The sequence below is a fragment of the Scyliorhinus torazame genome, chromosome 16, assembly GCF_047496885.1.
Source record: "Scyliorhinus torazame isolate Kashiwa2021f chromosome 16, sScyTor2.1, whole genome shotgun sequence".
NCBI lineage: Eukaryota > Metazoa > Chordata > Chondrichthyes > Carcharhiniformes > Scyliorhinidae > Scyliorhinus > Scyliorhinus torazame.
Genome location: NC_092722.1, coordinates 12,267,081 through 12,281,212, shown reverse-complemented (window position 1 = coordinate 12,281,212; position 14,132 = coordinate 12,267,081). Strand labels below are relative to the sequence as shown.

At 47.6% G+C, this 14,132-nt stretch overlaps 1 protein-coding gene across 1 annotated transcript in view; it reads left to right on the top strand.

Annotated features, from left to right (window-relative positions):
* noc2l (NOC2-like nucleolar associated transcriptional repressor) overlaps positions 1-14,132 on the top strand; it is a 205,497-nt gene that overhangs the window by 45,842 nt on the left and 145,523 nt on the right. The window contains exons 9-11 of the mRNA XM_072477726.1: positions 2,805-2,918; positions 6,072-6,260; positions 8,428-8,567. Coding sequence (XP_072333827.1) covers positions 2,805-2,918; positions 6,072-6,260; positions 8,428-8,567 — 443 coding nt within the window. The remainder of the gene's footprint in view (positions 1-2,804; positions 2,919-6,071; positions 6,261-8,427; positions 8,568-14,132) is intronic.

Genomic DNA, 14,132 nt, shown 5'->3' with positions numbered 1-14,132 from the left:
GTGCGTTTCGGGAGTCCAGCTCTTGATTGAGCCGTGGATTCCAGGAGAGTGCTGATTGGTGATGCTCGCTCCTTTTCGCTCTATCCCTATTCCTGTGTGCAGTCAGAAGGAGCCGTGTTTTCTTTCCTCACAGTTGTTCCTGGGAACCAGGAGGATATGTATCCTGTAGGCCATTCCAGTTCACCCCCTTTTACTATCCAAGTCAAGTGCATAATAATAGATGGACAAGGAGATCGCACGACATAATGGGCCCACGCACTTCCCTTTTTTCCTGAAGAACTGGTGATTAAATTTCTCCAAATTGATCCAATGAAGCCCCCCTCCACTCCGAATTCTCTGAAGCTTACGCCATCCCCCCCTCAACTCCGAATTCTCTGAATTGTGACTGGGTCATCTGAAGCCCAATGGGTGCAGGCCAATGGCGCTAAAGGCCTCATGATGTACCCTTCAGTTGGCATTCCCACTGAAGATCATAGAACGAGAAATGGACTTGTCCTATTGATGCAAGAGCATTTGTCTTTAGAGCCATTGGATTAGAATGGAGGGAGAGAGAGAGAGATTATTCTGCACTCGCGTCAAGCTACAGTCGGCTCAGGAAGTCTTGGCATTTGTACTGGAAACTCCCAAGAGGAAAGATTGATCCCATTTCCCAAGAGTGTGGCCACTTGACTCGCACCCATGCTCCCGTGGACATTCCATTCTGGAAAAGGTGCTGCATAAATGTAAATTGTTGTGTAACCTGTCTGGGTTCCCCTGTGACCCCCTCCTCCAATCAGGAGGTTCAGAGTTCTCTGGCCTGTGGGCTCTCCACCCACCATCACGGACTAATGGCAAATATGCCGGTTTACCCGGGGCACAATGTTTCCTGCCCGTCCCACTATTCCTGTATACTGCCTCCTCAGCCAGCCCGGCTCAAACAAATTATAATAATCATTAAAAACAGTGTTGTGACACATAAATGGTGTAGGCAGTGATATCTTTTAATTCCGTTGTAACCAGTTAATGGGGGCAGTCATCTGAATGCTACTAATGTTCTCGTGCACAGAGTGTTTTGAAATTCATGGTGATATGTTGTGCTTAATGAGGATATCTGATGGATTGGAAAATTTCTATCTGCCAGGGTGCATCAGTGCACAGGCTTCTCTGCGGTGAAAGGATTAAATACTAAATTCAGAGTGCCTCTCCCTGAGTAATTACCTCTCTACTTTATTAGTTTGCATTATAATAATATAATCTTTATTAGTGTCACAAGTAGGCTTACATTAACACGGCAATGAAGTTACTGTGAAAAGCCCCTCGTCGCCACATTCCGGCGCCTGTTCGGGTACACGGAGGGAGAATTCAGAATGTCCAATTCACCTAACCAGCACGTCTTTCGGGATTTGTGGGAGGAAACCGGAGCGCCCAGAGGAAACCCACGCAGGCATAGAGAGAACGTGCAGACTCCGCACAGACAGTGACCCAAGCCGGGAATCGAACCCGGGACCCTGGAGCTGTGAAGCAACAGTGCTAACCACTGTGCTACCGTGTCACCCATGATCTTTGGGAGAATACTGCCTTGATGCACTTGTCTCCAACCTGCCAGTAACGTCCCTGTTGGATGGACTACCTGGCAGAATACAAGCGGTGAAGAGTTAAGCCTTTGTCGTCCGTCTGTGATAGTGCCTCTTGTTGCTTTAAGGTGCTATCCAGAGGTGACCCTTCTTTAACCTACAGATGCAGGTCGATCCATCACCAATATGGGGGTCCGAATTTTAAAACTCCTTCCTTCAGTTTTCAGCTAGGTTTCCTCAGATGGATTTTGCTCATCGATCAAGGTAACTGTGGACAAAGACATCTCAGCAGCAAGCAGCAGTGGCCACTCTCGCCAGTTTGTTAAAGTATCCTGATGTGAATGGTCCGGCACATCGTCGCTTGGTACATCTGTCGCAATTTTCACACTGATTTGAAGTAGCCGATAACCTACTGTGCATTTGAATGCAATAATGCTACCACTGGTGGTATCTCTTGGTATTCCCACAATTATAGGGCAGCACAGTGGTTAGCACTCTTGCTTCACAGCGCCAGGGTCCCAGGTTCGATTCCGGCTTGGGTCACTGTCAGTGCGGAGTCTGCACGTTCTCCCTGTGTCTGCGGGGGTTTCCTCCGGGTGCTCCGGTTTCCTCCCACATGTCCTGAAAGACTTACTTGTTAGGTGAATTGGACATTCTGAATATTCCCTCAGTGTACCTGAACAGGCGGCGGGATGTGGCAACGAGGGGCTTTTCACACTAACTTCATTGCCGTGTTAATGTAAGCCTACTTGTGACACTAATAAAGATTATTATTATCATTACTTCTTTTGGAAGATAAAGATTGTAGATTTCCAGTCTGGAATTTGTGGACAAGATTCCCTCGAAGTATGAGGCTAGAACGTTAACCATAAATTTAGAGTACCCAATTCATTTTGTTATTCCAATAAAGGGGCAATTTAGCGTGGCCAATCCACCTGCACATCTTGGGGTTGTGGGGGTGAAACCCACGCAGACACGGGGAGAATGTGCAAACTCCACATGGACAGTGACCCAGAGCCGGGATCGAACCTGGGACCCCGGCGCCGTGAGGCAGCCGTGCTAACCACTGTGCCACCGTGCTGCCTGTTAACCGTTATCCTTGGCGAAAATCCCTGAATATCTTTACACAAAAAAAATCTATGTTTGCACCGATTTTGATCCATGCGGCTAGGAATATGTTTTATTATTTTTTGCAGCTGATGGCTTCTCACTACTTTGTCTAAATCTTGTCTTTGTGCCCCACCCCCTCAGCAAGCAATAAACCAGTGGAGCACGGGAGAGGAGACGGTGCGAGTTCTAGCATTCCTAATTCTTAACAAGATATGCAGACACAAGCAAGACGTGTATCTGAATCTCGTGCTGAAGGTAATTAGAGTGTATATAAAAATGCATCAAAACTGATGTTTTTTCACCAGAAAATGCGCTCTTGTTGGGTGCAGACTGGTAAATATGCGCTGCTGCATTGATTGGTTTTGTCTGCAGTTCGCCATGCGAAGGCACATCGTCTGCACGTCAGTGTGAAGAAATGGTGATGGCGCATGGATGTAAAAAGGTGGATGTAAAAAAAAGTCATCCCCCCCCCGGGGACTTCCACCGGCCTGACCAGGTAGCCCCTAACCCACCCCCACCTCTCCTCCCCGGCCCAACCTGCAATCCTCCACTTCCCCAGAACAAAACCCCCCACCCACCCACCGATTCCCATCCCTGCCCCCAAATCCTATTCATTTACTTCATGCACTTACCTTCCCACCCCCGGCCTATCAATCTCAATGAAAAAATGCAATGAAATGAAAATCGCTTATTGTCACAAGTAGGCTTCAAATGAAGTTACTGTGAAAAGCCCCTAGTCGCCACATTCCGGCGCCTGTTCGGGGAGGCTGGTACGGGAATTGAACCGTGCTGCTGGCCTGCCTTGGTCTGCTTTCAAAGCCAGCGATTAATATTATCTGCCTCATGACAACTAGGGGGAAAAGGGGGATATGTCCTCCTTCAGCCGGTTGGGCGCTAGACCCCGACGTTGTCTGGACCTCACCTGGCCTGAGCCAGAGGTCAGTCGAGACCGCCATGGAAGAGAATCCACCTGGCTAAGTGGGCGCAGAGTGGGAATCCGAGCCATGCAGATTGCTACTCCGAGGAGTTATGGTCCATTGTTCACCTGTCTGAAGCTCGTGTGGAAATGTAAGCGAAAGACACTTCTCTGGCGTAAAGTTTATCCAAAGAGTAATGAAGCTATAATGCCTAATTTTCAGCCTGTTTGGTACATTTGACTCAACCTGGGGTGAGCAACTCACCTCCTGACTCCCCAAAACCTGTCCGCCACCTACAAGGCACAAGTCAGGAGTGTGATGGAAATGAAAAAATGAAATGAAATAAATCGCTTATTGTCACAAGTAGGCTTCAAATGAAGTTACTGTGAAAAGCCCCTAGTCGCCACATTCCAGCGCCTGTTTGGGGAGGCTGGTACGGGAATTGAACCGTGCTGCTGGCCTGCCTTGGTCTGCTTTCAAAGCCAGCGATTTAGCCCTGCGCTAAACCAGCCCCTCGGAAAACCTGGAAGAGGTGTGATGGAATGCTCTCTACTTGAGTTCAGAGCCAACAACTCTGAAGAAGCTCAACATTATCCAAAAGAATGCAGCCCCACTTGATTGGCACCTCTTCCACAAATATCTACTCCCTCTACCACTGATGCACAGTAGCAGCCTTATCTACCAGAGGCACTGCAGTAACTCACCAAGGCTCCTTTGACAGCACCTTCCAAACCCACGGCCAGTACCAATGAGAAGGGTCAGGTTGGCAGACACATGGGGAACCCCACCACCGTGAAGCTCCCCTCCAAACGACTCACCACCCCTACTTGGAAATATATTGGCCATTCCTTCACTGTCGATGTGTCAAAATCCTGGAATTTCCACCCAAACAGCACGGTGGGTGTACCTACCAGGCGGGACTGCCGCGGTTCAAGAAGGCAGCTGACCAACACATCTTCTCAAGGGCAATTAGGGATGGGCGATAAATGCTGGCCTTGCCAACCTCACCCACATCCTGTAAAAATGAGTTTAAAAGCAAAACAAAAATAACATTGTGGTAATTTTAATGGGCGAGGAATCCAGTGGCCTGGGCAATGGACCTGGAGACCTGAGTTTGAATTGTACTATGACAGCCGGGGAATTTACATTCAATAAAAGCAAAATACTGCAGATCCTGGAGATCTGAAATAAAAACAAAGTGTTGCAAGAATTCAGACTCGGCCTGGCAGCACCTGTGAAGAATGAACAAAGCTAATGTTTCAAGTCCCCCCCCCCCCCCCCCCCCGCTTCAGAACTTAATCTGGAATTAAAAATATTGACCATTTAACTACAGGAATGTTGTAAAACCCACCTTGTTCACTCATGTCCCTTGGAGAAGGAAATCTGCTGTCCTTACCCGGTCTGGTCTACATGCCATTCCTTTACCCACAAGCAGCTGTGGTCAAGGAGATGGTGCGCCACTGCCATCTTGAGGACAATTAGGGGTGGTAATGATCTTAATTATTGTCACACGTTGGCTTACATTAGCATTGCAATGAAGAGGGCAGCACGGTGACACAGTGGGTTAGCATTGCTGCCTCACGGTGCCGAGGTCCCAGGTTCGATCCCAGCTCTCTGTCACTGACCGTGTGGAGTTTGCACGTTCTCCCCGTGTTTGCGTGGGTCTCGCCCCCACAACCCAAAGATGTGCAGGCTAGGTGGATTGGCCACGCTAAATTGCCCCTTAATTGGAAAAAATGAATTGGGTACTCTTATATATAAAAAAACCCCATTGCAATGAAGTTACTGTGAAAAGCCCCTCGTCGCCACACCCCTCTGCCTGTTCGGGTACACTGAGGGAGAATTCAGAATGCCCAATTCACATAACAAGCACGACTTTCGGGGCTTGTGGGAGGAAACCGGAGCACCCGGAGGAAACCCATGCGGACACGGAGAACATGCAGACTCCGCACAGACAGTGACCCAAGCAAGAATCGAACCGGAGACACTGGCACTGTGGTACTCACCAACAATGCCCGCATTCTGTGAGAGAATTAAAAATAAGGGGTGTCAGCACTGTGTGGGCTTCATTGCCCCACCCTCCCGAGTTAGGGAATTGGAGTGGAATATTAGCCAACGTTCTACCATCCCTGTCTGCACAACAGCATTCCCTAGAAATGTTGATTACTGGCGAGGGTGGGTTGGCCCTGGCTGTGGGTGAGTGGCGCAGGCGGTTTAGTTTGGCTTCATTCAGCTGTGAATCTTTAACACTGACTAATAGTTGGGCAATGGAATTGGAGTAGATCAGACTCCCGTGGGCCTGTTGGAAGGTGGAGTATTTGAGTCCTGGAGACCCACAGCACAGAAAAGGCACTTTGGTCCATTGATTCTGTGTCAGAATAGGAACCAAGCAAAGCCTGAGCCCAAAGCGTAGTCTGAGGAAAAGCTGATTTCTATGTAAGATGATATTTATTTATCCTGGTCTCTCTATCTCTGTCCCTCTCTCTCACAGCAAATGTATGTAGCCTACGTGAAGAACTGCAAATTTACATCACCAAATGTACTTCCCTTGATTAACTTCATGCAACGCACCTTGACTGAGATGTACGCGTTAGACAATCAGATTACCTACCAGCACGCCTTCATTTACATACGGCAGCTTGCTATCCATCTCCGCAATGCAATGACAATGAAGAAAAAGGTAATAGATTTGCTTTGCTTCTTTAGTATGAGTATTTCCTTTTTAAATGTCAAAAGTTTTGTTTGTCTTTTGAGAGTACCCTTTAAGAAATGGCTGTTTAAGAAACGTACCTTTACGAAATGGAGCTGTTCATGTCACTGGAGTGATGTCAGAGTGTGGGTGGAGCTGATCTCTACTTCTGCTTTTTAGTTTCAGTTTGAGAAGAGCTTGGGTGCGCCTGTGTTTTTCAGTGAGCTGCACTGCTGTTGATCTCTGCCATCCAAAGACTATCTATGGATCATTTGGCGAACTCAGAATTGTAAAAAGGTTTCAGTATTAAATGTAACCCTAATGTGTTCCTGTTTGAAGGTTTGTTCAGTCTTTTGGGTGTAAAAGGACAGCATATAGGTTACTTAGTGTTGTATTCTTTGGGGGTTGCATTTGATTTACTGGTTGCTAAGATATTCACTGTTTGTTTTAAAAAGGTTAACTCGAGTTCATAGAATAAACATTGTTTTGTTTTAAAAAAACACTGGTCCATTTTCTGCTGTACCATACCTGTAGAGTGAGCCGTGTGCTCCCCATACCACAATCTAGTAAAAGTTGTGGGTCAGGTGAACTCCATGATACACTTTGGGGTTCTCTAAACCCTGACCCATAACAGTTTGTGCTGGCTTCAGGTGATGGAGTTGAGCAGAGGGGCAGAATATTCAGAGAGAAACCAGTGCAAAATAACGGCAGTGATTTGTGATTTTCCTGCGCCTCTCTCTTACCCAGCGCCCCCCCCCCCTCGCCCCCCATGCTTACCTTAAGCAATGTCCGATTGTGTCCCCTCCTCCCACATCAGCACTAACTCTTTGTAAGAAGTGACAAAAATTTTTTATTTAGAGTACCCAATTATTTTTTTTCCCAATTAAGGGGCAAGTTAGTGTGGCCAATCCACCTACCCTGCACACCTTTGGGTTGTGGGGGTGAGACCCACGCAGACACGGGGAGAATGTGCAAACTCCACACGGACAGTGACCCGAGGCCGGGTTCGAACCCGGGTCCTCCGTATCAGAGGCAGCGGTGCTAACCACTGCGCTAGCATGCCGGCCAACTCTAAATGTGTCAATGTCACTCATCAAGTGGCCGTTTCCAACAATTTTAACTAGAGGAGCAGGAGAATAGGAGTGTGTTTCCTCCTAAACTGAACAAGATTTATCTTTCTACCAACTTCCACCATCATTTCGGGCATCGTGCTCTGGATCATTCCAAGGCGCTCTGGATCATTCCAAGGCGCTCTGGATCATTCCAAGGCGCTCCGGATCAATCCACAGCGCTCCGGATCACTCCACAGCTCTCCGGATCATTAACATGTTGGCCCAGAACCTCCAGTCTTTGGATAGACCCAGACCAGTCGTTCCCTGAAGACACGCTTCGAGGTCCCAACGCAGGAACTCCGTGGGAATTGGACCTTCCAAGAAAGTCTCCGGCGAGTTGGAAAGTTCTGAGGTTTCCGACCGACCAGCAGGTGCCCAGGAAATATCAAACCGATTAAAACCGTGTATAACTCCTGGTTAAATAAACAACGGACAGCCACCCCTGATGAGCCAGTGCTTTGAGGATGGGCTACGAGAACCGGTGCGTTCTGCATTTCTGAAGTCACCTATTCAGAGGATCGGGTCTGAAATGCCGAGCTTCCTCCTTGTATTTTCATAAAGAAACCAGCAGGAACAGAGTGACCATCCAGCAGTGCCATTTCTCACGAGATTCGATCCGTTATCTGATTGTGATCACGCTGCTGTTTGTGGGAGCTTGCTGTGAAATGAAAATGAAATGAAAATCGTTTATTGTCACGAGTAGGCTTCAATGACGTTACTGTGAAAAGCCCCTAGTCGCCACATTCTGGCGCCTGTTCGGGTAGGCTGGTACGGGAATTGAACCGTGCTGCTGTACAAATTGGCTGCTGTGTTTCTTACATTTTATAACAGTGATCACGTTTAATTGGTTATAAAGTGCTTTGGGACTGAGGTTGAGAAAGGTGCTATAGAAATGAAAGGCTTTTCTTGTTAAATCTTGTGCTGTTGCCTTCTGAGGAATTCTTTGCCACGTTTTGGATTGAAACAAGATTACATTGTAATTATGTTGCATTTTTACAGATTTGCTTATTTCTTTATCCTAATATGGTTCATTTCTTTGTCCGCAGGAGACGTACCAGTCGGTCTATAACTGGCAGTTCGTTCACTGCCTGTATCTTTGGTGTCGTATGTTGAGCACCATTTACCCCAGTGAAGTCCTGGCACCGCTCATTTACCCACTGTCTCAGGTCATCATCGGTTGTATAAAGTGAGTACTTTCGATGCGTGACGTGTACTCTGCGCTGGGAGTGAATGAGGGAGGGAATGTTGTTTCAGTGTCTCATTGCTGGGCTCGGGATTGGCGGCATGTTTGATTTTATGGTGCATGTCAAAGTGCCCATTGCAGTACAGGCCTTGACGGGTTAGGAGGTGATGGTGGGCAATGTTTGTAAGAGACCGTGGCTATTCGCAATCAAATACCAATGATTTCACCGGGGAGGGGGGAGGGAGGGGGGGATGGGAGGGAGGAGTGGGTGGGGGGGGGAGCAAACCGTATATTCCCGCATTTGCCCATGAGGCAAAACTAGGAACGCGAGTTGTGAGGAGGGTGCAAGAAAGCTTCAAAGGGGATTTAGACAAGCTGTGTGAGTGGGCGAAAACATGGCAGATTAAATATAGCGTGATGAAAGTGAAGTTATCCACTTTGGTAGGAAAAACAAATAATACAGAGAATTTCCTAAACGTTAAGAGGTTGGGAAGTGTTGGTGTCCAAAGGAGCCATGTGTCTTGTTCATGAGCCACTAAAAGATGACGTACAGGTTATTACGACCCGCTGGGCTAGTGCACAATCCATTCCAGCCCTACCTGAGTCGCAACGCAATTGAAATTAATGAATAATTCTTAGAAGAACACCCAAAGTCTTTGGCCCGTGGCTCAATAACTAGTTAGCAGGTTTGTAAATTTAAACACGATTAATTTTATTTATAACTAACTATAATTAAAGATGCAGCAAATAGAGCAGGTTAACTACTAACTAATTCCTAACGCCCGCACTTCAACTCGTCCCACCCTCTAAATAAATATCAGACAGACACACACAGGACAGACAAACACAGGAGAGAAGAGGGGTGTAAAATAATGAAAGTAAAAAGATAAGAGACTTGGTTTCAGGTGGTTGTTTCTAGCACACCTTGGTTCAGTATAGGTTTTCAGTTTGAGGTTTTCACTGTAGATTGATGCAGATTCTACGTACCGCCCTGCAGTTTTTCTGGAGAAGACACGAGGGGGGAGAGAGCGAGAGAAAGCAGCTGCCTTCCTCTGAGCTCCGGACTCCCAACTGCTTCTCCTGGCTCTCTGAAAAGTATCCCACTCAGGCAGGACCAAATCACCGCCTGTTGCCGGGCAGAATACGGCATTTCGACCAATTCATTGGCCACCAGCTGACCAATCGAAGCGCGTCCCATCGATCTCTCGGGTGCAGAAAAGACTGAGTTCTGCTGTTCAAAGCTAGCAGTGTTCTCTGTGCAACCTTTGAATTCCTCGCTCCCCCTGCTCGACTTAAAGATACATGTCCATTAAGCATCCATAGATCAAAATGATAACAGCAAAAATAAAGAAAGGGGAAATAAGGGAATGAACAGGCTTGATTTGATTTATTGTCACATGTGCAGTGAAAAGTATTTTTCTGCGGCCAAGGGAACGTACACAGTACGTACATAGTAGACAAAAGAATAATTGACAGAGTACATTGAGAAATGGTACATCAACAAATAGTGATTGGTTACAGTGCGGAACAAGGGGCCAAACAAAGCAAATACATGAGCAAGAGCAGCAAAGGGCGTCGTGAATAATGTTCGTACAGGGAACAGATCAGTCCGAGGGGGAGTCGTTGAGGAGTCTAGTAGCTGTGGGGAAGAAGCTGTTCCTATGTCTGGATGTGCGGGTCTTCAGACTTCTGTACCGTCTGCCTGATGGAAGGGTCTGGAAGAAGGCGATGCCTGGGTGGGAGGGGTCTCTGATAATGCTGTCTGCCTTCCTGAGGTGTAGACCAAATCAATGGGAGGATGGCAAGCTTGTGTGATGAGTTCACCACACTCTGCAGTTTCTTGCGATCTTGGGCCGAGCAGTTTCCATACCAGGCTGTGATGCAGCCGGATAGAATGCCCTCTATCGTAGAAGACGTGAGGAAGGATCCTTATTAGGTACATAAGCAAGTTTGAAGGAATGTCAGCCTTTATGGCAAGAGATTTGTGTACGGTGGTAAAGGTGCCTTGCTGCAATTGTGTGGAGCCTTGGGGCGACTACGCCTGGAGTATTGTTCTCCTAGTGTGTTGGTCTCCTTACCTAAGAAAGGAAATATTGGCTATAAACAGGGGTTCACCAGACTAATCTGTGGGATAGCGGGATTGACAGATGAGGAGAGATTAAGGGGATGGCGCCTGTATTCTCTAAGGAGTTTAGAAGGATGAGAAGTGATCTAATTGAAAGTTACAAATTCTTAGAGTGCTCGACAGGGTGGGTACAGGACGGACGTTTGCCCTGGCTTGGCCCGGAGACAGTCTCGGGCAGTTTAGGACTGAGATGAAGAGAAATTCTCTTCTCTCAGAAGGTGGGAAATCTTTGGAATTCCCTCCCCCAGAGGTCATGGAGTAAGTTCAAGACAAAGAACGATGGCATTCTAGATATTAAAGATATCAAGAGATATGGGGGGAGTGTGGGGAAAACGTGTTGAGGTACAAGTTCAGCCACCATCGAATTGAATGGCCAAGCAGGTTCGAGGGGCGGAACGGCCGACTTCTACTTCTATTCCCTACCACTGCTGCAAACCCCAAGGCCGCAGTAGGCATCGAGGACTGCATCAGCACTATCATTCCAAAAATATGGAATTTGAAGTAGAGTGCTGGAATGTGGTTCATTGAGTATTCCTTTTTAGATTCACATTTGCATCACCGCGTAAACTACTCTAAAAATCCGATACGCGAGGGCAGCACAGTGGTTAGCACTGCTGCCTACGGCGCTGAGGACGTGGGTTTGAATCCCGGCTCTGGGTCACTGTCCGTGTGGAGTTGGCACATTCTCCCCGTGTCTGCGTGGGTCTCACCCCCACAACCCAAAGATGTGCAGGGTAGGTGGATTGGCCACGCTAAATTGCTCCTTAATTGGAAAAAAATAATTGGTTACTCAAAATTTTTTTTTTTTTTTTAAATCGATACGTGCAGGCGACAACAAGATCATTTGTAAATTAGCTTCAGCTTTGAGAAGTGTGGCTAACACTAGACCATTAGCCGCTGTTGCGGGGAATTTGGAGTCTCACGTTCTTTGTTGAGATGTTTCAGACCTAATGTCTGTCCTGTTAAAACCAAATCCCCCATATTGGCAGAGAGGAGAAAACTAAACTCGCAGGTCGTCTGAGCAGGGACTGAGTGCGCCGCTGAGAGTGCACCCTCCATTTTACACTGCGACACGGCTGACCAGCAGTTGTGGTTATCGAGGAACAGGTGCGATAACCTCTTGCAGCGTTGCAGAAACTGGAATTGCAATTCTCAACAGCTTTTCTCACTTCTCTGGGAATGAGCTGTCAAGGGCCGGAAGTTCTGGAATTCCTGCTCTCTCCCCACCAGCTCCCGCCCCACCAAACCATGCTCCCCTCCATATAAACACTCCCGAAGACCTTTGGCCAAGCTGATGAGCCATCCGTCCCAATATCTCCTTATGCAATTTTTTCCCTGAAAACACACCGTGGGGTGTTTTACCACGTTACAAAGATGCTGTTTTAATGCAAGTCTCCAGGAATTCTGCAGAAGATCCTGGTTGTGAAAACTCCCCCGGTTGGTGGCCCTCCTGTAGTCGCTGCAGGAAACACCGATTCAGAATATTTCCATCTCCTGCATCTGTTGCTTTTGTCTCGCTGATGTTTTGAAATGTCCGGGGCTCCTTTGGTCACTCCTTTTGATTCTCAACATCCCTTTTATAAGACCATAAGGCACAGGAGCAGAATTAGGCCACTCGGCCCATCGAGTCTGCTCCGCCATTCAATCATTGATTTTTATTTTTTGTGTATAAATTTAGTTTGATTAATAAGGGGATCAGGGGTTATGGGAGAAGGCGGGAGAATGGGGATGAGTGCTGACCACTTGTGCCAGCTTGATGCCCTGCTCCGCCATTCGATCATGGCTGATATTTTCTCATCCCCATTCTCCTGCCTTCTCCCATAACCCTTGATCCCCTTATCAATCAAGAACCTATCTATCTCTGCCTTAAAGACACTCAGTGATTTGGCCTCCACAGTATTCTGTGGCAAAGGGTTCCACAGATTCACCACCCTCTGGCTGAAGAAATTCCTCCCCCTCTCTGTTTTGTTTGTTATTTAAAAAAAATCAATTTAGAGTACCCAATTCTTTTTATTTTCCAATTAAGGGGCTATTTAGCGTGACCAATCCACTTGCCCTGCACATCTTTGGGTTGTGGGGGCGAGACCCAGGTCGACACGGGGAGAATGTACAAACTCCACACGGACAGTGACCCAAAGCTGGGATTGAACTCGGTGCCATGAGGCAGCAGTGCTAACCACTGCGCCACCGAGCTGCCCTCCGCTGTTTTAAAAGGTGGTCCCTTCAGTCTGAGGCTGTGGCCTCGGGTTCTAGTCTCCTACCAGTGGAAGCATCCTCTTCACGTCCACTCTATCCAAACCTTGTGGTATTCTGTAAGTTTCAATAAGATCCCCGCCCTCACCCTTCTAAACTCCAACGAGTACAGACCCAGAGTCCTCGGCCTCTCCTCATATGTCTAGCTCTTCATTCCAGGGATCATTCTTGTGAGCCTCCTCTGGATCCTTTCCAAGACCAGCACAACCTTCCTTCGATGGCCTACCTCTGCTCTTATGTCTTGTGGCCCTTGTGCGCATACTCTCTCCCCTTGGCTCATATGCAGGAGCTCTGTCTCTCCTCCTTGGGCCACGCAGGCGCTCTCCCTCCCTCTGCCTGCACGCACATGCGCTCTCACTTTCCCCTGGCCCTGTGTGGCCATCTGCTCCCCTTCCCCCTGGGAGTTTCAGTACTGACCAGTGTTTGGCTGAGTGACACGGGCCCAGCTTAGGTGCTCAATGAGCCTGGGTTTGGGATGCAATGATTTTGGAGCAGGCAGGAAATGGTGTTTAATGGAGTGTCATGCAGCTGTTTTAAAAGTGTAAAAGTTTCAAGCCAAGTTTTCAGTAAAGGGACTGCACCTGGGTTATTGCGGTGCAGTGCCACCAGAGGGCAGTGCCTACTTTTGAGAACCCACCTCGAGCTTGCCACTTGGACCCGGATTCCCGCGTTCAGCTTCAGCTGATGCCCAAGCTGTCAACGTTGGGGAACTGTGGGAATTGGAATTTATGATCCAAAAAATCTGAAATAAACGCAGTTCAGCACAAGGAGCTGTGCTCAAAGACTGGAATACATCAAAATGGATTGCACTTTGAAATCAGAGCGACTCCTGCACTGAGTGGATGAGACATGGCATGGCTGCCGAGGGCCTCAGCCTGTGACAACCTCTCTGTTGTAAAATCACTTTTTCTTTTCAGGATTTTGAGGATTATTTAATTACATTCTTACCACTGTGCTTTGGGGGCACTTGCTTAGATCTGTGTTTAAAAAAAACAAACACCAATTTCATCATTTAAGCAGCCACTAACCGTTTATTTTTGAGATCCGAGATTCTGTCAGAGGAACGTGACAGAAATAGTGTCTTCATGAGCCTTGTGGTCAAATGCAGGATCAAGGAGTCACTGTACGCCCAGGTACATATCGTAGTCCTTTGAGATTGTTCCTTGGCTAATATTATGACATTTCTGGGT